General features: G+C 37.2%; 1 protein-coding gene across 1 annotated transcript in view; it reads right to left on the bottom strand.

Annotated features, from left to right (window-relative positions):
- Window positions 1-1424: 1424 nt before the first annotated feature.
- The window catches only part of LOC124710804 (protein unc-13 homolog 4B-like), a 145083-nt gene continuing 128257 nt past the window's right edge, over window positions 1425-18250 (bottom strand). The window contains exons 11-12 of the mRNA XM_047240954.1: window positions 2423-2620; window positions 1425-2097 (exon numbers count right to left, since the gene is read on the bottom strand). Coding sequence (XP_047096910.1) covers window positions 2554-2620 — 67 coding nt within the window. The 3' untranslated portion in view covers window positions 1425-2097; window positions 2423-2553. The remainder of the gene's footprint in view (window positions 2098-2422; window positions 2621-18250) is intronic.

Here is an 18250-nt window from a genome sequence, read left to right as displayed (position 1 = left end):
TGGTACATTAGCTTATTTGTTTGAGTTGTAAATATTTGTCATGCATTGTTGTTTTTCTGACATGTTCTACATCCTGGAGGACCCCCCTCACTACAAATCAATTGGAATGAAAGTAAATCTAATCTAATCTTATTCCCCATTACAAGCTCCATTGGATAAGTTGGCACCATTTTGTGTATTATGCAGTGGTCTGATGATGTTATGAACTGAACATTGCTGGGATGCACATAACCAGTTCAGCTTGCTAAGTTTGTTTGAGTCTGTAACAGCTTTCCTGAGTTGTTAAAGCCTCTGATGAAGTCTCCAGCAGTGGAAGATGAATTGTTAGGCAATGAATTATGCATTAGGCATGGAATTAGCCATAAATCTAATATCAACAATTCAGCCTACCAACCCCGTCAGTCATGGAGACCAGACAGAAATTTTGCACAAACACCTGCAGAAAATGACCCACATGTGGATCAGGCATGATGCAGTGTGCCCACTGCTCATTTCCCCATAATCAGGACCCCACAGGGTAATCTCAGGAGGAAGTCACAGTTTTGAAATTGGCAAGGGTGGCAAGCAGGAGATGGTTTCTATAGAACAGCTCAAACCTGTATACACCTATGATGGTGTACTACTTACTCAGCCTGCATCATTGCACTCAGTGTAGAGTACACTGAAGCAGCACTCACAGAACAGGAGAAGCCCATAGCTGCACCAGCCATCTTCACAAGAACTAACAGACAAGTCAACTGCAAATTCTCCCATATACCAGAGGTCTAGAGAGGGGCTGATATGACATCACAAATTTTCTTCGCAACAGCAAGGGAGCGAAGTTATTGTTGACTATAAAAGGAATCGCTGCTTGAATTGACATGGTGACCTGGGGATTTATTCTCTTTACAGTTGTAGTTGTGTTTCATGCAAGACTGAATAGATGTTATTAGTATTTAACTAATAGCTGTTTATGTGGAAATTGCCTATTGTACTAAGTTCCCTATACTGTCAGACAACATTTATGAAATATATTCAGGATCTAAATTTAAAACTGTACAACAAATTGTAGGGTGGCATTACTCCACAAGTTCTGTCATTGAGTTAGCTGCAGTTTTAGTACTCTACAGCACCTGTGTTTCAGTTCCACTCTGCCCATTAAGTGTTCAGTTGATCTAAGACAGATACTAATTTCTGCCAAGTGCTATGCAATGTATTTTCAAAAGTATAACTAACTGATCTTGGTAAGATATTCAACTAAATGGTTGTTCTACAGAGAAATACAAACATTAAGAACTTGTATTTCATTAAAGTTCATGGAAGCTGAATAATGATGCATTTTTCATCTCAGGAGATATTTAATATTTGCCTGAAAGTGATATTTCTTTCAAGTTCAGATTTTTACAGTACTAGATAATAGAAAGCATCTGGTTCGACAAGTATACTTCTGGTGAAAATTTTTTTATTTATGTACAAGAATTGTTAAAATTTGTAAAAAATACAAAATGTATTATAAATATCACATTAAGAAGCACCTTTGTGCTTTCATCACACAATAATACTGAATTGGAGTATCATCTCATACACTGTGTTCCACAAAAATGTCTTGTACTGAAAGTAACATATTCACACAATTTGGTGTTGGGAACAATTGTTCTTCAAAACTTACAACAGTAATAACTTCCAGCACTCTTGCAGCACTAAGAAATAGTTGACTGAATGAACCACATTGTGGCATTTGTAATTCATTTCTGGAGCAATAGATGTTCATATCTTGAGGTCAGTCACTAGTTTATCAGTGTATTGTGTACTGAACACAAAATCTTCACAAAATTTGGTGTTGATAACAACTGTTCTTCAAAGCTTACAACAATAGTAACTTCTCGCACTCTTGCAGCAATATAAAATACTAGACAAAATGAACCACATAGCATCATATGTTATTCATTTCTGAGCTACAGATTTCATGTACTGAGGTCAGTTACCAGTGTATCAACACTATAACTCTGTTAGCCTTTTTAATGAGGTTTCATTGTTTGAGTTTTAGCTTCTCCTTCTTCATAAATTTCTTTATCTTCTCACTTTTACAGCCTTTTAGAGCCTGAAATGAATAACTCCCTGAAAAAATGGAGAAGGAACTATATGACTCAAGTAGATATAATTGACAGATAATTTTGTTTACAAATCCTGCTTAAAATAAGTAAGAGGAGAATTTTTAAATAAAGTTGTCTTTTGTTCACGTGCTTAATATATTTAAACTGCTCACTGATGGCACAACTGATACTAAAAATTATACATGTAAATTTCAAAAATTTTAAAAACTTGATTTTCTGTTACTTATGCAATTGAGGCTTTTTAGATTTATGTCTGAGTTTAACTTCTCACATTTGTACCAAGAATATGAAGAATTTGCTTAAACAGCAATGGTAAAACAATACTGTACCAGTTGATATTGGCCGCGTTAATCTTAAAAGCTGCTGCGGCACGGTTATCTGTGGGTATTCACTGAGAGATGGTATTTGAGAGAGCAGGACAAATGTCTCACCCAAGAAAGTTCCACTCATTGTAAATATGCTACTGCTTTTTTAGAGTGAACCTAATGACTGCATTATTGAAATTGCATTGTTCTGTTGTGAGATCACTGGAAAAGAAAAAAAGAAAAATATAGATGAGCTCTCATACACACAATATGTTTAGTGACAGACATTCCACTTTTAAAAAATATTCCCAGGAAATTACTATTACTGCATAAGGAACAGAAAGACTCAAAACTCTATTGAGAAGAATATGCCAATCACATATGTGAAAAAAAATCTCGGGTGACATATCTTACTTGAAACTAAGGGGAGGTAGTGAGCTTGGAGTGCCTTAGAGTGACATACTTTGGGCTATTACAGTCACATATTTTGTATGGTCTGATTATATGGGTGCACTCCCCTCACATCAAGAACATTTTGAAATTACAAAAAAAGTCTTACACATAATATGCAAAAGAGGTCATAGGGAGCACTGTCATCCTCTTTTTTTTCCAGGCTCAGAATACTCACAATTATAAATTTATACATTTATGTGTCTGTACTCTATATTAAAAATAATATTTCAGAGTTCATTGCCAGAGGGGAAATACATGAACATAACACCAGAGCTAAGGGTAATTTAGACATAATGGTGCGTCTAAATTACCCTTAGCTCTGGTGTTATGTTCATGTATTTCCCCTCTGGCAATGAATTCTGAAATATTAGCAAGAACAGGAAATTCCCACAAAGTAAACTCATTCAAAATGGTCAATAAACTGCCAATTCTATGGATATAAATTTTTTAAAAATTAGTTGGTACTTCTGGCTGTCAGATCATCGATTTTATGACATTAAAGATTTCTTTGAGATTTCTGAGGAGCATATTCGCATTTCAAAGTTTTTTGTAGTTAAACATATTGTTGTATGCTTTGGTTAAGTTGTGTGTAATTACATTGTGTATACAATACACTATGTACAAGGTATACTTTACTACACTATAGTATATTATAGTATAGCTTATTGCATTAACTTTTAGAAATTATTGTGATGTAATCTGTTACACTGCCATGCTTTAAATATATACTATAGTGTAATGAAGTTAGTTTATTTTGTTATTATGTTTCTACTACTACATCCTGTATGGCAAAGCCAATGTCATTGTAAAATGATCTATGGTGAATAAAATTCTCAAATTCCTTGATTCTCGAATTCTTGTACCTGTCATGCCAATATTCAAGGGCAAATCCCGTTCTGGAAACTTTTATTATGTGGTCGGTCTCACACAGTGTGTGCCCATCCAAGGTTGGTTTCTCCACATTCCCCAATCTCAAATACCATTTACATTCAGTGATCCTAGTGTTGATGGATTGTCCAGCTGCTTCTAACACAGACTTTCCTTTGTGTACAGGATACACAGTATATTCCCAACATTGTAAGTTAGTTCCTTTTGTGCTTTACTGATCTGAGACAATCTGTCACCTTATTGACCACTTTTTAAATAGTATTTATGTCATATTTAAACAATATAGGACTGAATCTGTCCATCATTCTAGGGATGTGTGGCAGAAAGGCCACACCTGACACTGCTTCTCCCAATGCATCACTTTGCTGAGTGTCAGATTTTGTGATGCTTTTTATGCAACTCGTTGAGTACCTATTACTCCTCAGAATGGTTTCAAAGTGTTGCATCTCACATCCGAGGTACTGTGGCTCATACATTTGTCTTGCATGCATTATGAACTTATTAATTATCTCTCTTTGCTGGCTTGGGCAATGGCTTGCCAATCTGTGTGGGTATTGGTCCCTGTGTGTCAGTTTTCAATAGATGCTGTATCCCAGGTTCTCCCCATTTCCCATAACCAGAATATCTAAAAAGGGTAGCTGTTGGTCTTTTTCTACCTCCATAGTAAATTCTGTGTTGGCTTGGAGGCAGATCAGATGTCTAAGGAATTCAGTGAGCTGTTTCTTACCAAGGCTTCACACAACAAAAGTGTCATTAATCTGTCTGTGCTACACCTTAGGTTTACAATGTTCTAAGTCTAGTGCCTGTGCCTGTGTTTTGAAATGGTACATGAAGAACATGGCCACCACTGGACTGAGTGGATTGACCACGGTGATGCCTTCCGGCTGTTCATAGAAATTGGCATTCCACATGAAATAGCTCACAGTAAGACATGCATGAAAGAACTTGGTTATGTCATGAAAGAAAATGGAAGCAATACTCTGTGGAATATAAATGAGTGGCACTTTTGTACACACAGAAACAGCATCAAACTTAACCAAGATGTCGTTTGCTCCAGTTGCAGTTTCATCAGCTTCAATGAAATGTTGAGTGTCCTTTACATATGTATCAGTCTTTCCCACATGTGGCTGAAGCAGAGGCCAAATGTTTTTCTAGTTTATATGTCAGTGAGATGAGGGCTAGTAGAAATCCTTGGGTAACAGAAGAAATATTGAATTTAATTGATGAAAGGAGAAAATATAAAAATGCAGTAAATGAAGCAGGCAAAAAGGAGTACAAACGTCTCAAAAATGAGATCGACAGGAAGTGCAAAATGGCTAAGCAGGGATGGCTAGAGCACAAATGTAAGGATGTAGAGGCTTATCTCACTAGGGGTAAGATAGATACTGCCTACAGGACACTAGGTGCACAGTCCGGAACCGCGCGACTGCTATGGTCGCAGGTTCGAATCCTGCCTCGGGCATGGATGTGTGTGATGTCCTTAGGTTAGTTAGGTTTAAGTAGTTCTAAGTTCTAGGGGACTGATGACCACAGATGTTAAGTCCCATAGTGCTCAGAGCCATTTGAACTGTTTTGAGCCTACAGGAAAATTAAAGAGACCTTTGGAGATAAGAGAACCACTTGTATGAACATCAAGAGCTCAGATGGAAACCCAGTTCTAAGCAAAGAAGGGAAAGCAGAAAGGTGGAAGGAGTATATAGAGGGTCTATACAAGAGCAATGTACTTGAGGACAATATTATGGAAATGGAAGAGGATGTAGATGAAGATGAAATGGGAGATACGATACTGCGTGAAGAGTTTGACAGAGCACTGAAAGACCTGAGTCGAAACAAGGCCCCCGGAGTAGACAACATTCCGTTGGAACTACTGACGGCCTTGGGAGAGCCAGTCCTGACTAAACTCTACCATCTGGTGAGCAAGATGTATGAAACAGGCGAAATACCCTCAGACTTCAAGAAGAATATAATAATTCCAATCCCAAAGAAAGCAGGTGTTGACAGATGTGAACATTACCGAACAATCAGTTTAATAAGCCACAGCTGCAAAATACTAACATGAATTCTTTACAGATGAATGGAAAAACTAGGAGAAGCTGACCTCAGGGAAGATCAGTTTGGATTCCGTAGAAATACTGGAACACATGAGGCAATACTGACCTTACGACTTACCTTAGAAGAAAGATCAAGGAAAGGCAAACGTACGTTTCTAGCATTTGTAGACTTAGAGAAACCTTTTGACAATGTTGACTGAAATACTCTCTTTCAAATTCTAAAGGTGGCAGGGGTAAAATACTGGGAGCAAAAGGCTATTTACAATTTGTACAGAAACCAGATGGCAGTTATAAGAGTCGAGGGACATGAAAGGGAAGCAGTGGTTGGGAAGGGAGTAAGATAGGGTTGTAGCCTCTCCCAGATGTTATTCAGTCTGTATATTGAGCAAGCATTAAAGGAAACAAAAGAAAAATTCGGAGTAGGTATTAAAATCCATGGAGAAGAAATAAAAACTTTGAGGTTCGCTGACGACATTGTAATTCTGACAGAGGACAGCAAAGGACTTGGAAGAGCAGCTGAATGGAATGGACAGTGTCTTGAAAGGAGGATATAAGATGAACATCAACAAAAGCAAAACGAGGATAATGGAATGTAATCGAATTAAGTCGGGTGATGCTGAGGGAATTATATTAGGAAATGAGACACTTAAAGTAGTAAAGGAGTTTTGCTATTTGGGGAGCAAAATAACTGATGATGGTCGAAGTAGAGAGGATATAAAATGTAGACTGGCAATGGCAAGGACAGTGTTTCTGAAGAAGAGAAATTTGTTAACATCGAGTATAGATCTAAGTGTCAGGAAGTCGTTTCTGAAAGTATTTGTATGGAGTGTAGCCATGTATGGAAGTGAAACATGGACAATAAATAGTTTGGACAAGAAGAGAATAGAAGCTTTTGAAATATGGTGCTACAGAAGAATGCTGAAGATTAGATGGGTAGATCACGTAACTAATGAGGAAGTATTGAATAGGATTGGGGAGAAGAGAAGTTTGTGGCACAACTTGACCAGAAGAAGGGATCACTTGGTAGGACATGTTCTGAGGCATCAAGGGATCACCAGTTTAGTATTGGAGGGCCGTGTGGAGGGTAAAAATCGTAGAGGGAGACCAAGAGATGAATACACTAAGCAGATTCAGAAGGATGTAGGTTGCAGTAGGTACTGGGAGATGAAGCAGCTTGCACAGGATAGAGTAGCATGGAGAGCTGCATCAAACCAGTCTCAGGACTGAAGACCACAACAACAACAACAACAACATGTCAGTGAGCCATGAGTGCTTATGATTGGTCTTAGTGGAATATTATCTTTGTGGATTCTTGGTAATCCATACAGCCAAGGAGGCAGAACCTCTGTGATGTGAAGACACTCCTGTAGATCCCCTGAGAGAGAATATTCCTTGATTAACTGTTTTATTTCCATGTAATCCATTGCTCATATCTTTGCATAGCTTTCACCAGGTCATTGGGTCAAATAGGTCCCAATCCTTCTGATAATAATCTTCAGTCTCCATTAAAATGGTCACATTTACCTTGTCAGCAGACAGTACTAAAATATTCTTGCAGTGTTAAAGTTCTTGATAGTTTGAACTCTTGTTTTTGCAGGTTGTAGTCTGATGGTTTGCTTGGCACAATACCCTGGCAGTTACAGGGGATATTTCCTCACTTTTTCACAAGGAAGGGTCCAGATTGCCACTTCTGTGTTAGCAATCACATCCTTCATAGGTACAGTTCTGTGGATGACAGCAAAATTCACTCTATTTTGAAGGATAGTCTGTTCCTCTGATGTCAATGACCATTCACTGAGGTTGACTCTTATGCATGACAGGCCAGGAAATGACATGTCAATCTGCTTCCCACATCTTGCGAACTATTTCTTCTGTTGCTCTGTGCAGCAGTTGAGTTCATTTTGCATGCTCTTGTGAGTGATGCTGTCTATCTTATGCCAGTCATCTCAGTGCATGTTGCCCCTTTTTTTCTGTTGTGGTGCCACACCAAAGTTCCTAATCACCACCACTATAAGGAATACTGCTGTCTTTGATATTATGACACAGCAATTTTGTACTCCTCATTTATTGCTGGCTTCTCAAAATTTTGAATGTGAATGCACCTGTTCTGTGGATGAAGTATTAGCCACTGTTGGCTTCAGCACAGAGTGGTCATGTACAGTCATGTCATGGATAAACAGTATGACGAATTTTCTAGAAAGTATAATTAAGACTTGAAATTATTACATCAGTTACTAGGAGAAAAGTGTTTGAGCAATCCAGTTATTTGATGGGAAGACAGATGGGATTAGTTTTGAGATTTCTGGCTGAAACTGTATCATGTTCATGAATCAGTAACTTTCATGGAAGAATCTATTGACATTAGAACATAAATGAAAAAGGCTCTGTGATCAGTGATTACTGGTTTTATTTGTGTGGAAACACATTGTAGCAACTGTTACTTCAGTATGAATGTGAAATGAGCTTAACTGTTTACACATGACTGGATGAGTTGAGGAACTGTTAGGAAAATTTGAAACATGCTAAAGAGATAACAAAACAAAATTATCTGACTCGTACTGTTATTATTTCAAAGTGACATTTTCCATTTTTTCAACTGAATAACTTTAATATTTAAAACATACAAGACACATGTGTTTGGATTAGGCACAAGGTCAGATTTATTTTGTGACAAAGCATAGTCTCTCAATAAAGCCGCCAAACTCACATCTGATGACAAAGGTAAATGTATTACATCTGACAATTATGGCAGGATGTAGTTTGCATTTTATCACTTTAGACAATTGCTTTTTTGGTGAAGAATGGGGAGGTGGTATGGAATAATGAGTATTGAACAATAAAGCGGTGTGTCTGCAAGTGGAGAGAGTGACAAGAGTGGTTCATCACCAATAGAATTGCAGGTAAAACAGAATCTGTACCATCTCAGATTGCAGTGGTTTGAGATGAGAAGAATATTCAGCTTCTTCAATTGAAGTGGTTTGAGATGACCATCTCCACAAGGTAGTTGTGCAGTTTTCAGCATCAAACCACAACACAACAACCAACAGACACAGCAAAAATTGGAAGTGCTGCAATAATGGCAATTCTGAATGGTTTGAAATTACAGCTCAAGGCAAAACTTTAGAATCATTTACTGTGTGATGAATCTTGTGTGCAGAAAGTTAGTTAGGCTTGTGTTTTGTGCTTTTGACTCTTAAGTGTAAAAATGTCATTGGAAAAGGAGCAAACCAGCAGATAAGATTGTGGAAAATCAGCTTGATAAAGAGGGAGATTGAGTGTGATAATACAGGGTTCAAAGATTCTTATTTTGAAGATGTGAGTAAAGGAGACATGGAGCTAGTGGTGGAATTAAGCAAGAGCAAAATATCAGTTCCTCAGATACAAAAACAGGAAGAGAGAAAGTGAATCCTGACTAGTAGTAAAACTGAGCATCAGTTGCTCCTAGTTATCAGTCAGTTAGATACAGCAGCACTGTTAAACACAATAGAAGAAAACACAAAAGAAAACTCAAGAACCCAGAAAGAAATCTAGAGAGGATGCCAATTCATTTATGGAAAGTCAAGACAAATTTGCAAAAGAATTAAAAGAAAGTCAAAAAGAAATTGCAAAGGAATTAATGAAGGAATAAAAGGAGGAACTTAAATCAGAGTTTCAGGAAAACCAAGAGAAAATTGTGAATGAAATGAAATCTGCATTGAAGGAGGGTTGAGAGGAAATGGCAAAGATATGTGAGGAGAGACAAGAAGAGAAAAATGCAGACGTATGAAATGAAATGCAAAAAGCACCTATTATTCTTATGAAATGTTCATTAACAATAGAGTTGCAGGTGGAAGTAACATCAGACAAGGGTTTTATAATTGAGATATCTGGTTTTGACCTCAGTTTGTCATACAGAATGACTGATACTGCAATCTCAAATGACAAAACAACTAGTACATGCACAGACAGTGATAATACTTAACTGAATGCTAAAATCTTTGGTATGAATTCAAATGACTTCAGTGGATAAGGAATGTACTTTAAAAAGGGATACTCATACAGAGGACATGAAGAATATTATTGCAGAAGAGCTGAAGCAGACTGTTACAAAACAAAAACAAGATTTTGAGAGAAATGTCAGAGTTCATTAGATCGTCAGAAGAAACTTTGAAAGTATGTTGTTTGGGAAGCAAGAAGCAATCATATTCAGTATTTTGGCAAAAGAAATTAGGAAGGCCTCTGTATTTTGAAGTAAGTTTTAAGGAAAATAATATTGTATGCAGGGCAACCCTATGGCTACAGCTTGAAATTCATGATCTTCCACCAACTGAAACTGTAGACCGGGTGTGAAGAAGATTCACAGAAAATGGGATAGAGAATATGTCAAGAGGAAATGCAACTGAAGGGAACAAGAGAAGAGACAATTACCACTGCAAATATATGTGAGAAAACTATGGCTTGCCAGTTTATAGACAGAAACATAGAAAGGAATGGAAAGAGAGGAGAGAATGGCCAAGGTCAACCATGCATGCATACATGTTGTGAAGTCAAATAGGCAGAGCTGAAGTAGTGTATTCTTCTTTGTTTGTTTACAAGGATGTAAACATGGAAGAGAAGATGCAAAAAGAGGGAGAAGAGGTTTGCAATGATGCACTGTGCATGTTGTAGGCCTGCAAGAAGACTGAATGGTACTCACAAATTGCAGGAGTGTCAGATGTTTATGAAAAGTGAGTTATTTAGTATTTTGGATCATTTTTATTAATGCTAGCAGCAGTGTAGGCTGTCTGCAGAATTTTTCTTCTTATAGCATTTTACAATTGTGGCACTTACAAAGTAGGAATGTTATGCCCTACGCATAATCAATTTTTGTCGGTGTACGAATGCTGACTCATACTATTTGTTAGCGTGCTTGCGTTTTTCTGGCATCAGAGTCCAGTGGCATCCCAGCCTCTACTGCCTCTACAGAGCATGAACAGTGCAGTAGGGCTTGCATTCATGCCATTCACTTTTCGCTGCCTGCTCTTGCAGCTGCTGGTTGCTGACCAGCTGCCAGCAACCAAAAACAACAGCTATTGCCTCCTGCCATGAAGCAACTATTAATGCCTGTCATGCTCAATTTGGATTATCAGCAGAAATGAAGTGTTAAAATCAGCTGCTACAGCCACCTATCAGCGAGTGTGGACACTGTTCAAACTGTTGCACAGAAAAGTACAAGTAAAAGGTTTTTGTTGCAGGTAACTAATCAAAATCTTGTATTTTCTTATATTAGAAACTTATTTTTTCAAATTTTTTAATACAAATTTTTCTGGCTGTCTTACATTACCCCAACATAAATAAATTTTTATCAATTTTTTTATGTCATGGTAGTTAATGTACTTCAACTTGAGGACATGTTGTTTGCTGTACATGTATAAATTTTTAAGATGCTGTACCATGTTAGGGAAAGAGTTTGCAACTAACTAGGTTCTAGTTTAATGGAAGTTTACATTCTTTTAATTTCTTCTATGTACTGAGCAGCAGTTATAGATACAGGGTGTCCATAATTACAGTTCCATTTTCAAAATGCTGTAGAAAGAGAACCACTGCTTAGAGTGATGTCAAATATGAATAGCATATTATTGATACAGAGGGAAACATCATGGGAAAAAATTAATGAAAATTTGACCAATAGAGGGTGCATTATGTGTCAGAATATGCAACCAACAAAATGCAGCATATGGCTGTTCCTCAGTTTCTGTCTGAGGCAGTAACATGACTGTCTCCATGAAGGATCATGCACTGCTAGTAAAGCTCTTTTATGAGAATGGTGGCTGTGCACCAGTAGCCCTGCAGAATTTCTGGATGCTCAAAGGTTTGAGAAGAGGTTACAAAATGTTCAGTACCTGCTAAGCATCTGGAGAAAAGATTAAAAAGTTAAGAAAGACAATTCTTGTGAAGTGTAATGTGGCAGAGGGAGGAAAGCGGTTGATATGACATCTGTCAAAGATGTGGCCACAACACTGTAGGAGGTGTCAAGCAATGGTGTGCAAAAATGCAGTGCACAGGGAACTGCCCAAATGTTGGATGTGCCTGCGGTCAAGGGGCATAACATCCTATGAAATATCCTGCATCACTTTCCATACAAAGTTACCCATGTTTAGGAGTTGTTTTCCACTGACCTGCTTGATGGACAAATGTTCACTCAGGAATTTCTTGCCTATATGGAAATGTACAATCAATGGTGATGGAATGTTCTGTGGACAGATGAAGCCCATTTCCATCTCCAAGGGCATGTTAATGTCTAGAATTGTGGAATATGGGCAACAGAAAATCCACACACACACACACACATACACACACACACACACACACACACACACACACACACACACACACACACACACACACATCAACTGGTACCACTCCTTTCTGTAAATGCAGCTGTGTGGTGCAAGTTGAGGACACCATTTATCATAGGGCTGTATTTCTTTCAGGAGATGAGTCCTGCAGGTCCTGTTACCTGTGTCATCACCGGTAAGTGTTATGAATCTTTCATGCAGCAATGTCATTCCAACTGCTCAAAAGCATGAATGTGTGCATAGGATCATTTTTATGCAAGATGACATACGTCTGCATGTTCCACAGCCAGTAAAGCAGTTGCTACAGAGGCATTTCAAAAGTTCTAGAATTATCAGCCATCATTTCTCTGCATCCTGGCCATCAACATCACCTGATCTTAATCTGTGTGACTTCTGACAGTGGGGTTATCTGAAAGATGTTGTGTTCAGTACTACAACAATAAAAGTAGCTGAACTAAAGGCATGCATTGTGTAACACATTCTGAACATGGCCTCGAGATATTCCCATCTGCTGTGGAACATGCTGTTTCTTAGTTTCAGCTTGTGGCAGAAAATGGTGGACAGCATATTGAAGAAGTCTTGCACCAGTCTCACAACAATTAGAAACTGTTACCATTTTGCTTTTTATGCAGTTTTTGGCCCCAGGACAATTAAAAACCAATGTCATTTTGCTTTTTATGCAATGTTTGGCCTCATGACAACCAAAAACCTATTTTTCCATCTGATGTGATACAACTTTACCATGGTGGATGGGCTTTCCTAACTAACAGTACCACAGTACCACAAATGTTGACTGCTGAACTTGTGCAGTCATGCATATTCAGTATTGAACAGTATGGGTGGTGTGATGAGAAAGTCAAGCCATAGCCCTCATACTGCAATTCATTTACATTAAGACATGGTGCAATCTACTGGTAAAATTTTCATATCTTTTTCCATGATGTTGCGCCCTGAATAATAATACACTGTTCAAATTTGACATCATTCTGAGCAGTCATTCTCTTTCTAAAGCATTTTGAAAATGGAACGTTGTGCCTGTCTAAAACATGACATGTCTTCTTTACAGGAAGTTCCAATCTGTCCATTCCTACATTGCTGAACTTTAGTTATGTACAATCTGTATAATAATATTCCTTTTGCATAGACAGATCAATGTGTGTACACAAAAGACAACTGAAGTATCATAAAGGCTGAGGTTATGAAAATATGCCTGAAAGAGATAAAGTTCATGTACTAGTACAGTCAAGAAGTAGAAAAAAAGAGGTACACAATTTTTGAATTGTATGAGAACTGATAATATTGTAATACCACTGTTTTTCATGCATCCTGTGCCCATAACACCCAGTCTTTGATGCAGCAATATTGTACTCCTTACTTATTGTTGGCTTCTGGAATTTTTGAAGCTGATCAAGCCTTTTCTCTGGAGGAAGCATTGTCTTGCAATACAACATCAAGAATGCTGCAGTAGTACTGGCCATGGGCCAAGTTAATGTGCAGTGAGTCATCGTGGGGCTTCAGTATGGAACAATTATGCACAGCTTTGTCTCAGATAAGTAGTATGAAGAATTTTCTAGAAAGCATAATTAAGAGTTAAATGTGTTATATCAGTTTGTAAGAGAAAAGTGAATAATTCAGTTATTTTGCAGGAAAGCGTACGGGACTAAATTTGAGATTTATGGTTGAAACAGTACCATGTTCATGAATATGCAACTTTCATGGAGAAACATACTGATGGTAGAACACAAATGAAAAGTCTTTTGTGACCCATTGTAACATGTTTAATTAATATGGAAATGCAATGTAACAATTCATTATGACTGTGAAGCAAGCTTCACTACTGCCACACAATTGGATGAGTTTATGCATTGCTTGGGAAGTGTGTTACATGCTAAAGGGACAATAAAAAAGTAATTTGACATGCACTGTTATTATTTCAAAGTGACTTTTTCAACTGAATAACTTTAATATTTGAAAAATATAAAAGACACACCTTCGTATTAGTCACATGTCAGGTTTATTTTGTAATTAAGCACGTTCTCTCAGTAAAGCTGTCTAACTTGAGTCTGATAGCCATAAGAAAATTCATTAACAATCTTAAGAGACATGGAAAGATTTGTTACACCACACAGACACATCATATGTACGAGCTTTCCTTCGTGAGTGAATTCATACAACACGGAGAGATTTGGCAAGAACAGATGAGCTACTTTTGGACAGTTTATATCAAATAAGTGGCAGCATGAACTGAGACAACTAGGATATGGTTGACAGCTTCACTCACAAGAGCATGCAGAACAAACTTGACTGTAGCATCAAGCAACAGAAGAAAAAATTTGCAAGATTTGCAAATTGATTCCTTTAGTGTACAAGATGGCAGCTAGTGTAAAAATTCGTTGTGCGTGTCCGAGAAAAAGTGTGAATTTTGCCGTGAAAAAGAAAAATTGTGACAGTTGTAAGGATGAAATTACAAAGCTCAGCGAACGGGTGTCAAGTTTACAATTTATTATCAGTTCCTTGAAGATGGATATCAAGAAACTTAAAGAAGAAAACAGTGAACTGAACATGAAAAACTCGCGCCATGAAAGTACGAATATGTTGGAGAATTGGACGTAAGTGAAGTACAAAAGACGCAAACAGATAATACAAGATACAGAAAACGGTGAAAGAAACATAAATATAGTGAACGAAAATTACTTTCAAGCTCTTTCGACTACGGATTGTGAAAGTGAAGTTAACAGTGCGAGTGTACCATGTGGAAAACCAAATGACTTTGTGAATAAGGTAAAACATGGTATACAGCAGCAGTTAAGTAAAAGATCATATGCGAAAGTGCTCACGAAAAATCTTCCACCGCTAAGCTGCTCTACTGAGACAATATCGACATGTGTTAGCAAAAAAGACACAATAAATAGAGCCAAACAAGACTTCGCTTACTGCAAAGATAGGCAGGAAACAGGGAATCTTGGAACAGCAAGTACCGGTAAAATTGAACTGTATGCCGACAGCCAAGGACGAAATACAGCCGCTGAATTTCAGCGTGCAAGTAGTCAGAATTTTAGTTTTAACTGTACAATAAAACCAGGAGCAAAATTCAGTGCTGCTACGTCAATGAGTCAAGAAAAAATTTCCTCATTGAGCAAAAAGGACTTTTCCATCTTCCTGGCGGGATCAAATGATATAGCTAGGAACGAAAAAAACGATCTCTTAATCTCGCTAAAAAGAAAACTGTTTGAGCTGAGAGGAACAAATGTTATTGTTTTTTCAGTGCCACACCGTTACGACTTGATAGAATGGTCCTGTGTAAATAAAGAAATTGAAACAGCAAATAAAGAGATGCAAAATATTTGCAAGCGGTTTGAAAATGTAACATTTGTGAACATCAGCAATTTAGGGAAAAGATTTCACACAACACATGGTTCCCATCTAAATGTACTTGGAAAAAACGTAATAGTAACCAAAATTTTAGAACTTGTAAATAAAATCTCAAATGTGCAGTGTGATGATAGAAAAGTCATACCTCTCATGGACAGGAAGTGTGTGTATCCTGTAGAATCCAATGTGAAATCTGCTATCAGTGAAGCTACACCTCTCCAAGACAAATGTGAAATTTTATTAATGCAAGTGAACACTCCAAATGTTAATAATTCACAGAAAGGCACAGCAGTTATGGAACAACAAACACCAGAAATAAGTGAAACAGCAGCAGCACCATCATTATCAGCAGAAGCAGCAGCAGTAACAGAACCAACAACGACTGGAGCAGCAACACAGCAATGCTTAAGGAGGAGCCAAAGGAAAAATACATCTGTGTCATTCAGTGATAATTTTTTATGGTCTCAAGCCAAGAAGAAAATAAAAATGTGAAAAACCAGCCTGCTAACTCACAGATAAGCCACAACAACATCCTATTTTTAAACATTCAGGGTCTTGAAAATAAAGTTGAAATTCTGGATGAGTCATTGCCACAGAATAAGTATTCTTTCTTATGTCTATCAGAACATTGGCTTAAACCAGAACAAATACAATACTATGTACCAGAAGGTTATAAATATGGAAACAGTTTTTGCAGATCTCAGTACCGTAATGGTGGTACTGTTATCTATGTTTCAAATGAAATAGAGTGTAGAGAACTAGATCTTAGTTGGGCATGTGTAGAGAAAGACTTTGAAATTACCGGGATCATAAGTGATATAATGAAACTTATCATAGTATGTATCTACCATTCCCCTGACTCAGATGATAAAACTTTTTTAGATAATTTAGACAGTGTACTCTGCTACATAACGAAATGGAAACAGTATGTAACTGTAATTGGGGGAGACTTTAATTCAAGCTTTGATATAACATGTAACAAACCCAGTGTAAATAAGTTACTGAATATGCTAAGGCAACACAACTTCCATCATGTAAATTCAGAACCAACAAGACTACAAGCGTGCTTGGATAATGCTTTTGTCAACTGTGCTCGTGATATGTACTCCACCAAGGTAAAGGAGTTTGTTTTCTCAGACCACTCCATGTTAACAGTAAAGTTAAGACATTTTATAAAAGGGGATGAGAGCAAGGCTGGACAAAAGTTAACAAAATCTAATACCTTAATATTAACAAAACACAATCTCATAAAACTAACACACCAGTTGAGCATAACAAACTGGGACAAATTATTTCAAAACTTTGATTCCAGTGCCCAAACAGTTTATGAAACATTCCACAATTACTTAACAGGTATTTTAAAAGCCCATCTTCTTCAAAAGAAATGCCATAAAACAAGAAAAGGTAAATTTTGGTACACCAAAGAACTGGAGAATCTAAAAAATTAGCTACTGCTGTTGAAGCACCTTGCCAAAGTAAACAGTTCTAATGAAATTAAGGATCTCGAAAAAATCACTAAGAAACTGTATAAGAAAGAGTTGCAATTAGCGAAACTAAGATACAACACAAATTACATAAAAAATAGTAAAAACCAATGCAAAGCAGCCTGGTCAGTAATTAATACTGTTAAAGGTGAAGTCAGAAACTTCAACAAGACAGTCCCAATACCAGCAGATACATTCAATAAATATTTTGTAAGCTGTGCTGATGATATGAAAAAGCTGATCGGTAAACCCAATGTAACATGTATAGATTATCTGAAGAGAGCAAACCTAAATCATAATAGGGCCAGATCATCATTAAAACACTTCAAAGAGGTATGCCAACATGAAGTTCTTAAAATAGTCAAAGAAATGAAAAATTCATACAGTACAGATATTTTTAATATGTCAAACAATCTATTGAAAGAAATCATACATTACATTGCAGCACCACTAACATATTCTATAAACCAGTGTCTCATAGAAGGGTTTTTTCCTGATCCTCTCAAACTATCCAAAGTAACTCCAGTCTTTAAGAAGGGTGTCAAATCAGATCCTGCAAACTACAGACCAATTGCACTAATTCCAGTACTAGGAAAAGTCTTTGAAGGCATAATATATAAGCAGATGTATGAGTACCTAGAACTAAATGGTATGTTAAGTGCATCACAGTTTGGTTACAGAAAAGGAAGGTCAGCTATACATGCCATAGAGCTCTTAGTCAGAAACATTCTAAGAGCATTTGAGGACCATGGGCACGCACAGGTAACCTTATGTGATCTGAGCAAAGCTTTTGACTGTGTTGACCACTCACTTCTGCTCTCTAAACTTGAGTACTATGGAATATGTGATAAAAGTTTAAAACTCATCAAATCATACCTCAATAAAAGGAACCAGGTGGTGAGTTCAGGAAGTCATCTGTCAAACATACTCGAGGTTCAACATGGAGTGCCACAGGGATCTAAATTGGGACCCCTTCTTTTCCTTGTACACATAAATGACTTACCAGGAAATATAGATGTAAAGGCATATATGTATGCAGATGACACAACTTTTCTATCTGTAAACCATGTACTTGATAACCTTGTAAGTGATATGAAATTGGCAAAAGAAAATGCAACATCATGGTTTAATGCCAATGGTCTGCTATTAAATGAAGAAAAGACCCAGAATATGTGGTTCAGTCTATCAAAGACTACAAAAATAGAAAAACAAAAGCCAAAGTTTTTAGGTATTGTACTTGACAACAGTCTAACATGGAGCTCTCATGTTGATCACATAGTGGTTAGG

The sequence above is a fragment of the Schistocerca piceifrons genome, chromosome 1 (assembly GCF_021461385.2).
Source record: "Schistocerca piceifrons isolate TAMUIC-IGC-003096 chromosome 1, iqSchPice1.1, whole genome shotgun sequence".
Classification (NCBI taxonomy): domain Eukaryota; kingdom Metazoa; phylum Arthropoda; class Insecta; order Orthoptera; family Acrididae; genus Schistocerca; species Schistocerca piceifrons.
The sequence above is the reverse complement of the archived record's forward strand: the minus strand, read 5'-3'. Positions and strand labels throughout refer to the sequence as shown.